Source organism: Scyliorhinus canicula, chromosome 12, assembly GCF_902713615.1.
Source record: "Scyliorhinus canicula chromosome 12, sScyCan1.1, whole genome shotgun sequence".
Classification (NCBI taxonomy): domain Eukaryota; kingdom Metazoa; phylum Chordata; class Chondrichthyes; order Carcharhiniformes; family Scyliorhinidae; genus Scyliorhinus; species Scyliorhinus canicula.
This window is the reverse complement of record NC_052157.1, coordinates 30,772,633-30,789,559: the sequence shown is the minus strand read 5'-3', so window position 1 is coordinate 30,789,559 and position 16,927 is coordinate 30,772,633. Positions and strand designations below refer to the sequence as shown.

Below are 16,927 nucleotides of genomic sequence, written 5' to 3'. Positions count from 1 at the left end.
ACCTGATCCAATTTAATTGCAGCATTCCTACTTCAATATTTTGTTAAATTGAGGATAAGTTCACTGCTCTTGAATATCACTTGGTCAATACCAACTATAACTTGAAAGAGCAAGCAATTGACTCGCTTTTAGGCCTCCGAATTGCTCATATCTGACCGTGAGTAACTATCTCTCTGCAAGATTGTTTCAAGTACCTTGTCATCACTTGCATTTCCCAACAGATGGATTAAGCACATGGTTGATTTGGGAAAATCAAATGGCAGACTGTTATTGCAGTGTCTTTCAAATGGTTTTTTGCTTGGTTTCCTGATTGCTTTGCTGAGATTCTTAGTCTGTTTTTCTTGAAATTTTCTAACTGCCAGCTAATTACTTGAGCAGAATTACCCATTTTATGTCGCAGAAAAAGGTTACCAGAACTTGTAGGATTTTGAATACTATACCCTTTGCTTCAGGAAGCAGATGTTAGTGAAATACATATTGAACCAATCATGAAATCTGAATATTTGAAAATAGTGTTAATAGGACACAGTGGCAAGTGTTTTCCATTTCAGCACTTCCTAGCTTGTGATTTTCCATCATTAAATTTAATGGGAAGAATTCTTGAGTTGCTGAGTACAGAAGAGGAAAACTCTGGTTTATAATTGCAAACGTCTTAATATTGTAGTGGAAGAAAACTGGGTACAAGATTCTGCTTCAAATGGCTGTTAAACCCTCCAAGTTTAAAAAAACAAATTTTAAAGAGTTACCAAATCAAAACTGAGACAAAGATAAATATATAATTACATAATGCTGTTTGTTACGCACATAAGGTATGTATTTATATTAAATGCTCTTACCTACCAAACCAACTCAAAAATATCAATATTGTATGTGCATATGTGCAAAAAATAAAATGGTTATGTAAATGTGATTGTTCTACTGTGGGATGTGTTAGTGTCTCTTGTATGAACCTGGAGACACCCAAATATTTCAAAATTGGAAACTTGAGGCCTGTGGATGCTCCATTAAAGTAGAATTAGTGGGCAAAATTCTCCCAAGTTTGATGACCAGTGGGTGGATGCAGAGAACGTTGAGAGGCCAAAGAGTCGTAAACCCGCCGGTGCAAAATCACATTGCAATTCTCCCAATGGCAGGTTAATGGAGGGTTGCTCTTCCCGCTGGCAGGTGGCACAAATTCTATTTGCACCTCATGATGAATGCTCATTAAAACAGCTGCCTGGTGGCATCCGTCAGGCCTTCCAATCTTGTGTCACGCCAGTGGGAAATTACATATGCGTCAAACTAGATTTCTAATGCGTGGCGTGCATAAGGCAATCCTCACTTCGTTAGAGACTTGGGGTGAGTGTAACAACTCTCTGTCATAATATTGGACTGTCTGTCACTCTGCCAGGGCAGTCCAGTTCCTGTTTCCACCTCTATGCTGAGCTGGTCTTCATGGACAGCACCGTGCTGCTGGCTCCATAGACCCTCCTGTGTCACCAAATCAGATTACTAGTGCCACCAGTGTCTATGTGGACTGGACTGTGCTGCCATACTCATGCAGCCACTGCAGCATATGTCCGAAGTTCGACCAGGGGTAGGGTGCGATGTGAGGCCGTGGGGTGGGGGGGTCTGGCCTAAAGAAGGTAAGGGGGCCAATGTGTAAGGAGGGCAGTGCAGTGAAGGGGGGGGAGGGGTACGGGTGAGGGCATATGATTATACAAGAGGGGGAAGGAGTTGGATGAGGAGGACGAACAATGGAAGGCAGTTGGAAGACTGAGTGGAGGGAAGCTGGACTCCGACAAGGCTGCTTGGAAAGCTCAGAATGAATGGGGGGTGGGGGCTGTCAAAGGGATACCACATTGTTTGCTGTAACAAGTCTTACAACACCAGGTTAAAGTCCAACATGTTTGTTTCAAACACTAGCTTTCGGAGCACTGCTCCTTCCTCAGGTGAATGAAGAGGTATGTTCCAGAAACATATATATAGACAAAGATGCCGGACAATGCTTAGAATGCGAGCATTAGCAGGTGATTAAATCTTTACAGATCCAGAGAGAGGGGTAACCCCAGGTTAAAGAGGTGTGAATTGTCTCAAGCCAGGACAGTTGGTAGGATTTCGCAAGCCCAGGCCAGATGGTGGGGGATGAATGTAATGCGACATGAATCCCAGGTCCCGGTTGAGGCCGCACTCATGTGTGCGGAACTTGGCTATAAGTTTCTGCTCGGCGATTCTGCGTTGTCGCGCATCCTGAAGGCCACCTTGGAGAATGCTTACCCAGAGATCAGAGGCTGAATGCCCTTGACTGCTGAAGTGTTCCCTGACTGGAAGGGAACATTCCTGCCTGGTGATTGTCGCGCGATGTCCGTTCATTCGTTGTCGCAGAGTCTGCATGGTCTCACCAATGTACCCCGCTTCGGGACATCCTTTCCTGCAGTGTATGAGGTAGACAACGTTGGCCGAGTCACACGAGTATGTACCGCGTACCTGGTGGGTGGTGTTCTCACGTGTAATGGTGGTATCCATGTCGATGATCTGGCACGTTTTGCAGAGATTGCCATTGCAGGGTTGTGTGGTGTCGTGGTCACTGTTCTGCAGGCTGGGTAGTTTGCTGAAAACAATGGTTTGTTTGAGGTTGCGCGGTTGTTTGAAGGCAAGTAGTGGGGGTGTGGGGATGAGCTTGGCAAGATGTTCATCTTCATCGATGACGTGTTGAAGGCTGCGCAGAAGGTGTCATAGTTTCTCCGCTCCGGGAAAGTACTGGACGACGAAGGGTACTCTGTCGGTTGTGTCCCATGTTTGTCTTCTGAGGAGGTCTGTGCGTTTCTTTGCTGTGGCACGTTGGAACTGTCGATCGATGAGTTGAGTGCCATATCCCGTTCGTACGAGGACATCTTTCAGCGCCTGTAGATGTCTGTTACGCTTCTCCACGTCTGAGCAGATCCTGTGTATACAGAGGGCTTGTCCATAGGGGACATTTCATTTTCATTTTCCTTTTTATTCTCATTTCATTTCATTTCATTTCAATCTGTAACTTAAAAGCCCAGCATTTCCACCACTTGACCGTCAGACGAAAGAGGGGGAACGAAATCAGCGGCCTACCCCCCAGTTGACTCGGATGGGACTGTGCTTGTGCATAATTAATTGGGTTCCAAGCGCAGAATCCTGCTAATCTGTTGGGGGGACGGGAGCGCCAGATGCACTGGCCAGCGGACAGTCTCAAAATGGGAGAATTCCACCCTATGTGTTTTAGTGTTTGAAAGACGTTTACAAAATTATATCTTTTGAGAGCAGTTTTCTGTGTGAATGGTTGAGTCCATGGATCTAGATAGGTAATTAATTAAGAGCTTTCAAGATGCATTTATGTTCATTATAAGCTTCAATTCTGATATTGTTTAAAATTTGAAAGGAAAAATATTTCCAACTGTGATGTTATCTATACCTGGAGGACATGAAGTATCACCTTTCCTCAACATTTTCCCCAGTTTTCTCCCTTCTCTCATGAAGACATCTATCACAGCTGGTTTATAATCCTTCGAAGCACAGTTTCAGCAGGTTTGTCCAAATGACTATTCTTCATTTATAAACAAAAGTTATTTGACCATGAAGGGAGTCAGAGTTGATCCTGATATTGTTCTTAGTCAGTGTGAACAACTTGAATTTTTTATTAGGTCACTCAGTAACAGTCAAGAACAGAAACTCTGGCAGATTTCTCAATATCCAGCTAAGAAGGGCTCCTTGTCTGTTGCTCCAGCAGAGATAAGTGAACTAAGCATGTTCCAGGAATCAAACCTGATCATTTGCTCAGAGTTTAGTATGGCATCAAGCAGCATTTTTACTCACCAAGTCATTGGGGTGCAATAATTTTAGAGACATTGCCGTCAATAACTTTTTCATCTAAAAGGAAAATAAACACTCATACAGGATTACAGAATTTATTTATGACAAATCATGGTACGTAAAGTTCCGAAACTACAATTCAGCAGTCATGCATAAAAGTAATCAAATCACGAATTACTTGTTGCTGCCATCTGATGGCTAGAAAGGTAAAGTTCACTATCTTTTTATGTTTCCTGTATTTTCTAACCAGATATCTGAGAAAGGTGATACTGCAGATACCACTGGTTAGCACTGCTGCCTCACAGAGCCAGGGACCTAGGTTCGATTCCGTCCCTGGGTGACTGGCTGCATGAGTTTCCTCCCGGTGCTCCGGTTTCCTCCCAAAGTCTAAAGATGTGCAGGTTAGGTGGGTGGCCATGCTAAATTGCCCCATAGTGCCACAAAGATGTGCAGGTAAGGTGGGGTTACGGGGATAGGGTGGGGAGTGTTCCTAGGTAGGGTGCTCTTTAGGAGGGTTTGTGCAGACACGATGGGCTTAATGGCCTTCTGCATTGTTGGGGTTCTATGGTACTTACACATATAACAACTGGAAATATTTTCTTGCTTTCAAGTTTGAAACAATGTTCGCACTAATCACCAAATCTTTAAAATTTATTCTTGGGAAGTGAACATCACTGGCAAGACTGTCATTATTGCCCAAGACGATGATGGTAGGTTGCCTTCAATTGTAGTTTGGAATTGAGTGGCTTGCTGCTTCATTTCAGAGGGCAGTTAAGATTCACCCATGTCAGTGTGGGACTGATGTTCCAAATAGGCCTATTGTCTGGGGTGGCAAATTTATTTCCCTAAAGGACATGAGTGAACCAGTGTTTTTTAAATAAAATCCAATAGTTTAATGGTCACTTTTACTGTTACCCAATTATTAAACTGAATTCAAATTCACAAAATGTTCATCTTGGAAATGAATTTGCATTTTCTGGATTATTAGTCAGGTTTCTGGATTACAAATCTAGCAATATAGCAATACCTGCACAATTATGGATTTGTATAAGTAAACGATCAAAATCTTGTAATTCCATAGTTAGCAGATAATAATCAATACCGTTTATGTATAAGACACTAAACATTTATCTACTGATGAGTATCAATCATTGAAATATAAGATTCCTCATTTTAAATGATGTGGAGATGCCGGCGTTGTACCGGGGTGGGCACAGTAAGAAGTCTTACAACAGGTTAAAGTCCAACAAGTATGTTTGGAATCACTAGCTTTTGAAGCACTGCTCCTTCATCAGAAACTGTGAAGGAACTGTCCTCATTTTAAACTCAATGCATTATTTTACTGGAGGGATTGTGAGGTGAACAGAATGTGTTTAAATAAAGGTGACCAGTTAATGCTTGGGGAAGTGGTTCTATTAAATTTGCAGGTTTTTACTTCTTGTAAAAGGTCTGTAATTAACTGCTTGGTCACAAAATGAGAAAATTAATTAAGAAAATGCATTTAGCGATTTCTAAATTATGTTGGAACTAATATGGAGCTTGTATTACTTCCATCTGTATTAACCTTAATTTTGCACCTTCGGACTGTTAGATATCCGGCACTTCAGAAGGCTCTGCAAATAATTATTCAAAAATTGAATTTTCAGATTTGTTGTCTTAACTTAGCACCAGTACTAAATTCAGCCAGCTAATCAGATACTCATTGAAATTATTCAGCCTTATTCAGAAAACCGAAAGAAATAAGCCATTGACATGCGTTAATATGACAAATAATAATAGTGGTAGGACAATGGAAAATGAAGGGTGAACAAATACAAATGACCACATGTCAATGAAAATAAACTTTCACATATATTCAGTATTATAAGTAGCAGCAAGGAGCACACTGGACATCACCGGGTTTAACAATAACCAGAATGTTTTTTAAAAGCATGACACATTGCTGGAAAGAAATAAGAAAGATTTAGAAAGTAAGCCACTAAGGTGGTGAGATACGCATTTAAGAACCCACCTTTAAGCAGCAACATATACACTACATCTGAACAGAAAAGCTAGCTGCTGTCAAAGATACTTGGCGGAGAAAAATAAGATGGGGATGTAATAGCAGTAAGGTGGTGTGCAAAACAACAAGAGTAACGAGGATGAAAACGGTAGCTGCTGATGGATGCAGCGACAGCAGGAGACATTTTTCCTATATATTTTGAAGAAAGGCGCAATCACACCACACCCATCTGGGAGGAAATAAAAAAGTAAGGCAGAAGGGAGTGATGAGGCAAAAGGGAGTAAAAGACAATCAGAAAGAAAGAAGGAAAGAAACAAAGACAAATACAGCAGAACCGAGTAGCTAAAAGTCACCACAGTACCAGATGACCATAGGCTGCTTTCCCCTTTGAGGGGGAGAGCTGACTGGCGGTGATTTAACCTGAGGATCACCTCACATCAGGTGAGGGGCAAGGTTGAGAAGGCGGGGCCTTCATGAATAACCTCAGCTGGTACGGGAATTGAACCTGCGCTATTGGCCTTGCTCATCATCCCGACCCAGCTGTCTAACCAACTGAATATCTGAACTAAATTGATTGATATACGTTGTCTGACATGGAGTGAAATACCATAACAGATTCATTAGTAAATAAATATGATAATAAATATTAACAACAAGATACTTTGTTTTTTTTTGTGCATTTAATACTTTTTAAGCGATGTCTCCTGAAGACAAACAGTTGGCCTTCACTTGAATGGAAAAGCAAAATAAAATTATTTGTTTTTTTCATGAGTTTATTAAGGAGCTGGTGTTCATGCAGATCATATTTTCAAATAAAAGTGTTGCAAATGTACAAGTTAGTTGGGTTTAAGTGAGAAAGCTGCAAAAATGTGATATATTGAAAATAGTTTTTAGGATACACAGTAAGGGAAGAAATAAGGTACATTTTGTTGAACATCTTTCACAACCTCAAAATGTTTCACAACAAATACGGTATACATATATATTGCTTCTAATAAATATTTTTAAAAATCAACAGTAAGAATGTCACTAGTAAATAAAGTCTGGCTCTCGTAGGAGTGGGGTAACGGGTTCATAATGTAGGGAAATAATACCTTATTGGATCCACCCCCTAATAACTTGCTTAACTGGTATTTTCAGTCTCTTAATTTGTGTTCACCACAGTTAAGTCCATATCAAAAAATGCAGTTTGGCAGTAAATTGCCAAAATGCATATTTCTACCATGTCTGCTTTTCAGCCTCCTATTCTTTAACATAAAAATGAGATAGCAAATAGGACCAGTGATATTTTTTGAGAAATGTTAAAATCCAGAATATGAGCACTATTTGTGTGATAGCAGATTTTGGGACAAATGACTATATTTTCATATATTTGAACATCTGCATATATTTTAACATTGCATATTCAATTACTTTTCCTCTACATATAATTGTTATCTTAGGAACTGGACGGCCAGAAAAGAGCCCAGAAACAAGCTGCTACAAACCACAGTGCCACAGAGGTTCGTCTGAACAGGGCATTAGAAGAGGCTGAAAAATACAAGACAGAACTGAATAAAATGAAGCAGTGTAATAAGGTAAATTGCAAACATAAGATAAGTAACGTCACTGGACTAGTAATCCAAAAGCCCAAATTAACACTCTGGTGATGCAGGTTCAAATCCCACCATGGCAATTTCAACTAAATTAATAAAACTGGAATTAAAAGCTGGTCTAATCTTGACTACGAAACCAGTGTCCATTTTCGCAAAAATCAATCTGGTTCACTAATGACCTTTCGAGAAGGAAGTCCTTACTTGGTCCAGTCTGCTTGTGACTCCAGACCCACAGCAATGTGATTGATGAGGAAGAGATCAAGTAGGTTTTTCCACTCTTGTTTGTTGTCTCACCACCTGCCAAAGATTCCGACTAACAACTAGAATCCTTTAAATCTCAGCCAGCTGGGTCAGTAGTGATGCTGCCAATATCGAAGCCCCACAATCTGTAACTTAAAAGCCCGGCATCTCCCCCACTTGACCGTTACTATCAGGTCAGGGGATCAATCCTGGTTCAATGAAGAGTGCAAGAGCGCATGGCAGGAGCAGCGCCAGGCATACCAAAAAATGAAGTGTCAACCTGGTGAAGCTACACCAGGACTAGTTGTATGCCAAACAGCAGAGTCAGCATGCGATAGGCAATGCTAAGCAAGCCCACAACCAATGGATCAGATAAGCTCTGCAGTCCTGCCACATCTAGCATGAATGGTAGTGGGCAACTAAACAACTAACTGGAGGAGGAGGTCAACAATATTCCTATCCACAGAGATGGGGGCGTCCAGCGCATCAGTGCAAAAGATGAGACTGTGTCTCACCCCACAGCCCAAAGATGTGCAGGATAGGTGGATTGGACATGCTAAATTGCCCCTTAATTGGAAAAAAATATAATTGGATACTCTAAAAAAATGTTTTAATTATTTAAAAAATGATGAGACCGAAGCATTTTCAACAATCTTTAACCCGATGGGTGAGTGTATGCTCCATCTTGGTCTCTTCTGGAGGTCCCCAGCATCACAGATGCCAGTCTTCAACCAATTGGATTCACTCCACATGGTATCAAGAAAAAGCTGACAGTGCTAGATACAGCAAAGGCTGAGGGTTGTAACAACATTCCAGCAATAGTACTGATGAATTGTGTTCCGGAACTAGCCACGTTCTACTAGAACTAGTAGATCGTTGGTCAAAGAAGGGAGTGGAATCTACAGCACAGAAAAATATGGCGGAGACTCAGGGACTGGCCCAGTGGTCAACGGAGCAGCTGGTGGCCTTTCTCCTGAAGAGCTTTGCTCAGCAAAGAAAATAATACCTGGATCCGATTGAGAGTTGATTGACCATGTGGAGCAGAGATTGGAAGCTCAGGGCCAGGCAATTAAGAAGGTGGAAGAGGTGGTTGCTGAGCATGATGACCAGCTAGCCTTGATGGAGGCGGAGATGGGGCTGTTAAAGGACCACCAGAAAAGCCTGCAAGACAAAGTGGAGGATCTGCAGAACAGGTCACGCGGGCAGAACCTGAAGATCGTTGGCCTCCCGGAGAGCAGCGGGGGATCGGATGCAGGGGCATATATGGCACGTATGTTCGAGAAGCTGCTGGGGAAAGGTGCGTTTACTGGGCCCTTGGAAGTGGACAGGGCGCAGAGAGGGCTGATGAGGAAGCTGCTGAGGATTGAGCCGCCGAGGACGATGGTGTTACGAATGCATCGGTTTGGACAAGGAACAGATCTTGAGGTGGGTCAAACAGATGAGGAGCTGCAAATAGGAAGATAGCGAGCTGCATATTTACCAGGACTTGGGTGCGGATTCGGCCAAAAGAAGGGCGAGTTTCAGTAAAGAGAAATCTGCGCTCTTTGAGAATAGGGTGACGTTAGGCATGCTGTACCCAGCTCATTTGTGGGTCACTTTTGAGGGCCAAGAACTTTATTTTGGATCACCAGATGAGGCGATGAACTTTGTTAAGGACAAGGGACTGGCAGGTGATGATTGAACTTGGGGGCGAGTAGCTGTGTTCCTATTATTCTGCTAAATTTCTTTTTTCTTTTTGGGTTTTCTATGTGTTGTTTTGCACTACGTTTTGGGCCGTGGCTCAGTTTTATATGCGGGTTAACTTTGTTCTTAATGGGGGGCGGTGGGTGGAATTTCCTTCTTTGTGTTTGTTGGGGATTGTAATGTTTGCATATGTATGTTCGAGTGGGGGGTGAGGGAGATCGGTGGGGGGCAGGATACCTGGCGCCATGGGCGTGAGCTAGTCCGCCCAGCTACCAGGCTAGCTGGGCGGGCTAGCTCACAGAAGCATAGTGGGGGGGCGAGCAGGTGATCAGTTTTTTTAGGGGGGTTGGGATGGTTATTTTTTTGTGGGGGGGAGGGGGTATTGATCTGCTGACAGGGGAGGGACTGGCGCGTGGAGATAAATTGGAGGTTGATGACGGTGGGCGCCCGAGGGCGGGCCTGAGGAAGCGCAGGATGTAGGCTGTAGGCTGGCCTAAGAAGGGTGATGGTTAATCAGCGTGGGGAGGGGGGGGGGGGGGGGGGGGGTGTCCCCCAACCAGGTTGATCACATGGAACGTGAGAGGGCTAAATGGGCCGGTCAAGAGGGCTCACGTGTTTGTGCATTTGAAAAGTTTGAAGGCGGAAGAGGCAACGTTACAGGAGACATACCTGAGGGTAGTGGATAAGACTAGGCTGAGGAAGGGGTGAGTCGGGCAGCTATTTCATTCAGGGCTGGACTCTAAAACTAGGGGGTTTGCGATCTTGATCAATAAGTGGGTGTCATTTGAAGTAGGGAGTATAGTGGTGGATTCGGGGTATAGGTACGTTATGGTGAGTGGGAAGCAGGAGGGGATGCCAGTGGTATTAGTGAATATTTATGCACCAAACTGGGACGACGTGGGGTTTATGAAGCGGGTGCTAGGGAAGGTTCCGACCTGGACTAACATAGGCTGATCATGGTGGGGGGGACTTTAATATGGTTATAAGTCCGAGGCTGGATTGGTCGAGTTCAAGGACAAGGAGGGTACCAGCCGCGGCGAAGGAGCTAACAGGGTTTATGGAACAAATGGGAGGGGTAGATCCGTGGAGGTTCGGTCGACCAAGGGCGAAGGAATTTTCTTTTTTCCTCCCATGTACACAAAGTGTACTCTCGGATTGATTTTTTTGTTTTTGGATAGGGCCTTGCTGGCGGGGGTGGTGGATGCCGAGTATTCGGCAATTGTTGTGTCAGACCATGCCCCACACTGGGTGGATTTACGGGTGCACCCGCACTGGAGCTTAGATGGAGGACTACGAGCGGATGAGGAGGTGTGTGGGCGGGTGAGGGAGGCCATCCAAAATTATCTGGAGACAAATGACACTGGAGGTTTCAGCGGCAATGGTATGGGAGGCGCTGAAGGCATTAGTTAAGGGGGAGCTGATTTCGATACGGGCTCGTAGGGAAGAAGGTGGAGCGGGCAGAGATGGAAAGGCTGGTTAGGGAGATACTCCAGATGGATGGAAGATACTCTGAAGTCCCAGAGGCGGGACTGTTGAAGGCACGGCAGAACGTGCAGATGGGGTTTGGGCTGATATCCAAAGGGAAGGTGGTGGGGCAGTTGAGGCAGGCGAGGGGGGTGGTATATGAGTATGGGGAGAAGGTCAGTAGGATGCTAGCACACCAGCTCAGAAAAAGAGAGGTGGCCAGGGAGAAAGGAAGAGTGAAGGATAGAGGGAGTAACACGGTCTTGGACCCAATGGGGGTGAATGGGGTGTTAAAGCATTTTACAGTCGGTTGTATGAGTCAGAGCCCCCTGCTGGGGGAGAGGGGATGAGGCAATTCTTGGAGTGTTTGGAGTTTCAGAAGGTGGAGGGAGGGGTTGGTGGAGGGGCTGGGTGCCCCAATCAGGATTGTGGAAGTAGTAGAGGGATTGGAGACCATGTAGTCAGACAAGGCCCCGGGACTGGACGGTTACTCAGTAGAATTTTCTGAGACGTTTTCTGGGGGTCCGTTGCTGATGAGGGCATTTAATGAGGCAAGGGAGCGGGGTGTTCTTCCCCCAACAATGTTCAATCTCATTGATCTTGAAGCGGGAGAAGGACTCAGAACAATGTGGGTCATACATACCAATCTCCCTACTAAATGTTGGCGCCAAATTGCTGGAAAAGATTTTGGCCGCCAGAATAGAGAATTGTGTACCGGGGGTGATAGGGGAGGACCGGACAGGATTTGTCAAAGGCAGGCAGTTAACGCCCAACGTTAGAAGGCTCTTAAATGTCATCATGATGCCTCTGAGGGGAGGGAAGTGGAGGTAGTGGTCGCTATGGACGCAGAGAAGGCCATCGACTTGGTGGAGTGGGAGTATTTGTGGGTCCGGTTGCTGTACCAGGTGCCGGTGGTGAGTGTGCAGACGAACCGGGTGATTTTGGATTACTTTACCCTATATGGGGGACAAGACAGGAATGCCCACTCTCCCCACTGTTGTTTGCCTTGGTTATAGAGCCATTGGCGATGGCGCTGAGAACGTCAAAGGACTGGAAGGGGCTAGTCCGTGGGGGCGTGGGAGCACAGGATCTCGTTGTATGCTGACGACCTACTTCTGTACATTTATAACCTGTTGGGGGGATGGGAGGGATTATGCGGATCTTAGGGGAATTTAGCCGGTTCTCGGGATAAAAATTGAATATGGGGAAAAGTGAGGTATTTGTGATCCAGGCGAGGGGGCAGGAGAGGAGGCTGGGGAATTGCCGTACAAAGTGGTGAGAGGCAGTTTTTGATACTTGGGAATCCAGATGGCACGGGGATGGGAGCAGTTACGTAAATTAAATCTGGCCCGGTTAGTTGAGCAAATGAAGGAGGATGTTCCGAGGTGGGACATGCTCCCGTTGTCACTGGCGGGGACGATACAGAATGTAAAGGTGACGGTTCTCCCGAGATTTTTGTTTGTTTTCCAATGTCTGCCTATTTTTATAACAAAGGCTAGGTAAGGAGCTAGAGGCAGGTCTGTGAGAGGATGCACTGAGTAGAGTAAACATGTCCTCATCATGTGACAGGCTCAGCCTGATAGAATTCAAGGTGGTTCACCGGGCATACATGACAGCGGTCCGGATGAGCAGGTTTTATGGGGTAGAGGACAGGTGTGCGAGGTGTGCATGTCCGAAGCTTAGGGGATTCTGGCAGGGATTTGGAGATGTCATATCTACGTTGCTAAAAACGAGGGTGGCGCTGAGTCCAGAGGTGACGATGTTTGGAGAGTCGGAAGACCCGAGAGTCCAGGGGGCGAGAGAGGCTGACGTTTTGGCCTTTGCCTCCTTGGTAGCCTGGAGACCGATCCTATTATCCTGGAGGGACTCTGAGCCCACAAAATTGGGGGTATGGGTTAGCGACATGGCCGGGTTTCTCAGGCTTGAGAAAATTAAGTTTGCCCTGACAGGATCAGTGTTAGGGTTCATTCGGAGGTGGCAGCCGTTTATCGACTTCTTTGGGGAAAACTAAACTGTTAACAGATTCAATAAAGGGGGGTGGGTTAGGGAATAAGGGGGAGTTAGTTTAGTTCAATTTAGGTGGTATCAGCAAGAGGAGTGGAGGTCTTGGGGATTATGTCTATCAGCTATGTTGGTGGGGTAGGCTGTTGGTTTGGGGGGGGGGGGGGTGTTCTGCACTGAATTATGTTTATATTTGTATTTGTATCTTTTGTTGTTATAAAACCATAAATGCCTCAATTAAATGTTTGTTAAAAAATATAAAAGTCCATTGATGGAGTTGGAGCATTCTTGGGGCTTCTCGGTAGAGAAAATGGCGGAGGCTTCTGCTGTGACTCCAGCCAATTCACTAACAGCCAAGATGCTTGCCGGCGTCTTGGCGGTGGAATTTGAGAAGCAATGGCGGGTTGTGTCCAAGGATCTCCGTAAGTCAATGGAGTGGGGGCCCACCCACCTGGAATGTAAGGGGTTTGAATGGCCCAATGAAAAGGTTGAGGGTATTGTTCACCTGAACAGTTTGGGTGCTGATGTGGTGTTTCTGCAGGAGACTCCTTTGTGGGTAAGGATGCGGAAGTGGTGGATGAGTCAAGTATTTCACTCGAGTTTTGACGATACAGCCTGGGGCGGGGGGTGCAGCAATTTTGATTAATTAAAAGGGTTCAATTTTCGGCCTGTAAGATCTTAATAGTGGACATGTGATTATTAGTGGGTCCTTGACGGGAACCTTGGTGGTCCTGGTCAATGTCTATGCGCCAAGTTGGGATATTACGGATTTTGTTAACAGGTTGTTAGCCGCCATTCCTGATTTGCACTCTCATCAGCTAATCAAATTCAATAAAAGTGAGGCTACCTCACCTTCTACACTGTGGAAGGCCCTTAAAGTGGTCATTAGCGGGGGAGATAATTTCTTAAGAAGTGCACGTGGAAGAGACTGCGAGGGTGAAGTAACAGAGGCTGGTGGACTCCATCCTTCAGGTGAACCATCAGTACTCGCTTGCCCCCACCTCTGAGTTGCCTGCGAATAGGAAAAATTAGACACAATTTGAATTGTTATCACAGGTAAGGCGATGAGCCAACTGCGACACTCTTGGGGAGAAGGCCAGTTGCCTTTTAGCTCATCAGATGAGGAGGCAGGCTCCTTTCCGGAAAATGTATGGATAAGGGACCTGGGTGGCAGTTTGGTTTCCGTACCGTCTAAAGTCAATGTGGCTTTCAAAACATCCTATAGGGACCTTGATAGATCGGAGCCCCAGAGGAGGGTTCTGCCATGGCGGATGTTTTAGATGGATTATCCTTCCCTTTGGTGGTGAGAGAAGGACGGGAGGAGTTGGAATCCCCACAGGGCCCTGAGGGAATTATGAAATCATTGGGTTAAGCACCCAGCCCTGATGGATTCCCCATTGAGTTCTACAAGAGGTTTGCAAGTCACTTGATCCTGTTGATATTGGACATGTTCAATGACTGCTTGTCCCGGGGTTCATTGCCAGTTACACTGCAGCAGGCCTCTATTTCTCTGATCCTGAAGAAGGACAAGGAACCTACGGAACGGGGTCGTTTCGACCCATTACGCTTTTGAATGCAGACACTAAATTGCTCGCAAAGGTGCTGGGGCTGCAGTTGGAGCCCTGTCTCCCATACGTGATCGCGGGAGACCAGACAGACTTAGTTAAGGATCGGCAATATACGTCAGCTGTTAAATATTGTCCTTTCCTCTCTCTCTTGTGCCCAAACCAGCAGTGATTGTGTCCATGGATGCTGAAAAAGCATTTGATAGGGTGAGGTGGGCTCACCCTATCAAACCGTAGGGCTTTTGTCCAGAGGATATACTGCCGGATGGTTTCGCTTTACCCAATTTGTTATTTTGTTATTGGACTGCCAATATTGAGAAAATGCTGGGGTGGCTTAGTGATCAGAGTTTCACCTGGGGGCAAATGTAGGTGAGTTCTTGTAGGGGCTCTAGTTTGGATGCTTTAGTTACTGCCACTCTTGTGCAAACGTTTCTTCAAATCCAGTGGTGGTGTCCATCCTGAGGATCTGGAAGCAATTCAGACAACATTCTAAACTTAGCGCCATGTCATTGTTGGCCCCCACTTGTAGGAATCATCTATTTGTGCCAGTGGGCTTAGACTTGACGTTTAGGACATGGTAGGGTAAGGATCTGGAGGGGGTTGGGGGACTTGTTCGCGGAGGAAAGTTTTGCCAGTTTTGAGGAGCTATCGTAAAAATTCCAACTCCCTGGAACCAATTTGTTTGGATACTTTCAGATTCGTGATTTTTTGAGGAAGATTTTTCTTTCATTTCCGTTGGGACCAATGTCCTCCCTGTTGAAGATGATTTTATTTTGGCTGGGTCTAGTTGGGAGAGTATTTTGGGAACTCTTGGTCAGATCCTATCAGCGGAGTCGCCCCATTGGATGAGGTGAAGATTAAATGGGAGGGAGAATTGGGTCCTGTTCTGGATGAGGGGGTGTGGAGTAAGGCTCTTTGCACGATCAATTCCATGTCCTCCTGTGCTCAGCTTAGTTTGATCAGGTTCAAGGTGGTGCATAGGGCTCATCTGACCAAGACAAGGATGATTATTTTCGGGGGAGGACGACTCGTCTGAGTGGTGTTTTCGGTGGCCAACTAATTATGCTCATGTTCTGGTTGTGTCCCAAATTGTTAAGCTTTTAGGTTCCAACTTTAACACCATATCAAAGATCCTTAATGTCAAATTGAAGCCTTGTCTACTAGTGGCTACTTTTGGGGTTTTGGATTCACCGGTCCTGCAGACGGGAGTAAAGGTGGATGTCCTCGCCTTTGCCTCATTAACAGCTCAGGCGAGAATTCTGTTTGGGTGGAGGTGACCCACTCAACCCAATGCCTCGACCTGGTTGGGTGACCTGATTTCCAGTTCCAGAATTCTTTAAAGTTTATCACTGCTGTACATAACAAACTTCTTACTTAAGTTGATTCCACAAAATATTTTTTCTTTAAAAGCTTGATGAATAATCTGTATAAATTATACACACCTCGCAATTGTTTTTGTCAAGTGTTAGATCTGTGTTTAGATTTCAGCAATTTGGGGTGGCATCATCCATCCTGTGCAGAGGTCATAACTGGATACAACTCCACTTAAATGTACACTGTACTCATTTATACATCAAAATTGATCAATCTCGTACAATGCGCATCAGCTGAGTGTTTTATTGATAATCTCAAATCAGGAGCCTATGATTACATTTGTGACTCGATATATGGAGAAAATAAGATCCAGTCAGTGAGAAACTCCTCTCAAACCACCATGCAGAAGGGAGTTAATAAGTGAACAAGAAAAGGCCACTTATGTTAAGTCAGTGCAGCTTGTGCAACTTTTTTTCTATTTATTTGTTGTCGGTTTGGTTATGCTTTACCCCATATCGTCATGTTTTAGCAACACGTGTTTATTTTGCTCTCGTATGTCCTTGATCATTATCTGCTATTTCTACTTGTCAGCTTGAGAGCTGCTGTGCTTTGATATCAATCTTTCATTAAACTGCTCTTTCTGATATCTGACATTGATGTGAGTATTCCTGTGGGCTTTGTGGCTGCCTAAAGACACTCTGGGCTGGATTCTCCGATCCTGCGGCTACGTCCGCATGATCCGTCTGGTCTTACGACCAGAAAGGCGGAGCCGCACCTGCACTAATCATCTGTCCGGTGAGGGGCTAGCAGCCGCGCAGCATAAAGTTTTACCTGCGGATGCGGCTAGAGAATGGCCAGGTCCGTGGCCGCGCATGCGCACGCCGGCGGCCGCGCCTTGCAACACGGAGCCGGCTGCGGGCGGACCAGGCCTGCCAAAAACTGCCCCCCTGTAACCATCCTCGCCACCACCGGACCACCCCCCACCAGTCCACGCCGAAGCCCCACCTGCCAGCGGAACGGCTCCTCCCCAACTGTGGCTGCGCTGGACTCAGTCCGCAGCCGCCATGTGAGGTCCCCGAACGGTGTGAGCACACGTGTCCCCACGCCATTGGGGACTCGGCCCATTGGGGTGGAGCATCGGGGGAGGGCCTCAGGTGACGTCCTGAGGCTGTCCATACAGCATGCGGAATACGCCATTTGAGGGGGGCGGAGGATTGCAAAAACGGTGCCTCCCCCGATTCCGG

The 16,927-nt window shown here is 45.6% G+C and overlaps 1 protein-coding gene across 4 annotated transcripts in view; it reads left to right on the top strand.

Annotated features, from left to right (window-relative positions):
• The window catches only part of tex9 (testis expressed 9), a 113,127-nt gene that overhangs the window by 83,936 nt on the left and 12,264 nt on the right, over positions 1-16,927 (top strand). For all 4 annotated transcript variants that reach the window (XM_038813542.1, XM_038813541.1, XM_038813543.1 and 1 more), the window contains one exon: positions 7,264-7,398. In XM_038813542.1, the coding sequence (XP_038669470.1) occupies positions 7,264-7,398 (135 nt within the window). The remainder of the gene's footprint in view (positions 1-7,263; positions 7,399-16,927) is intronic.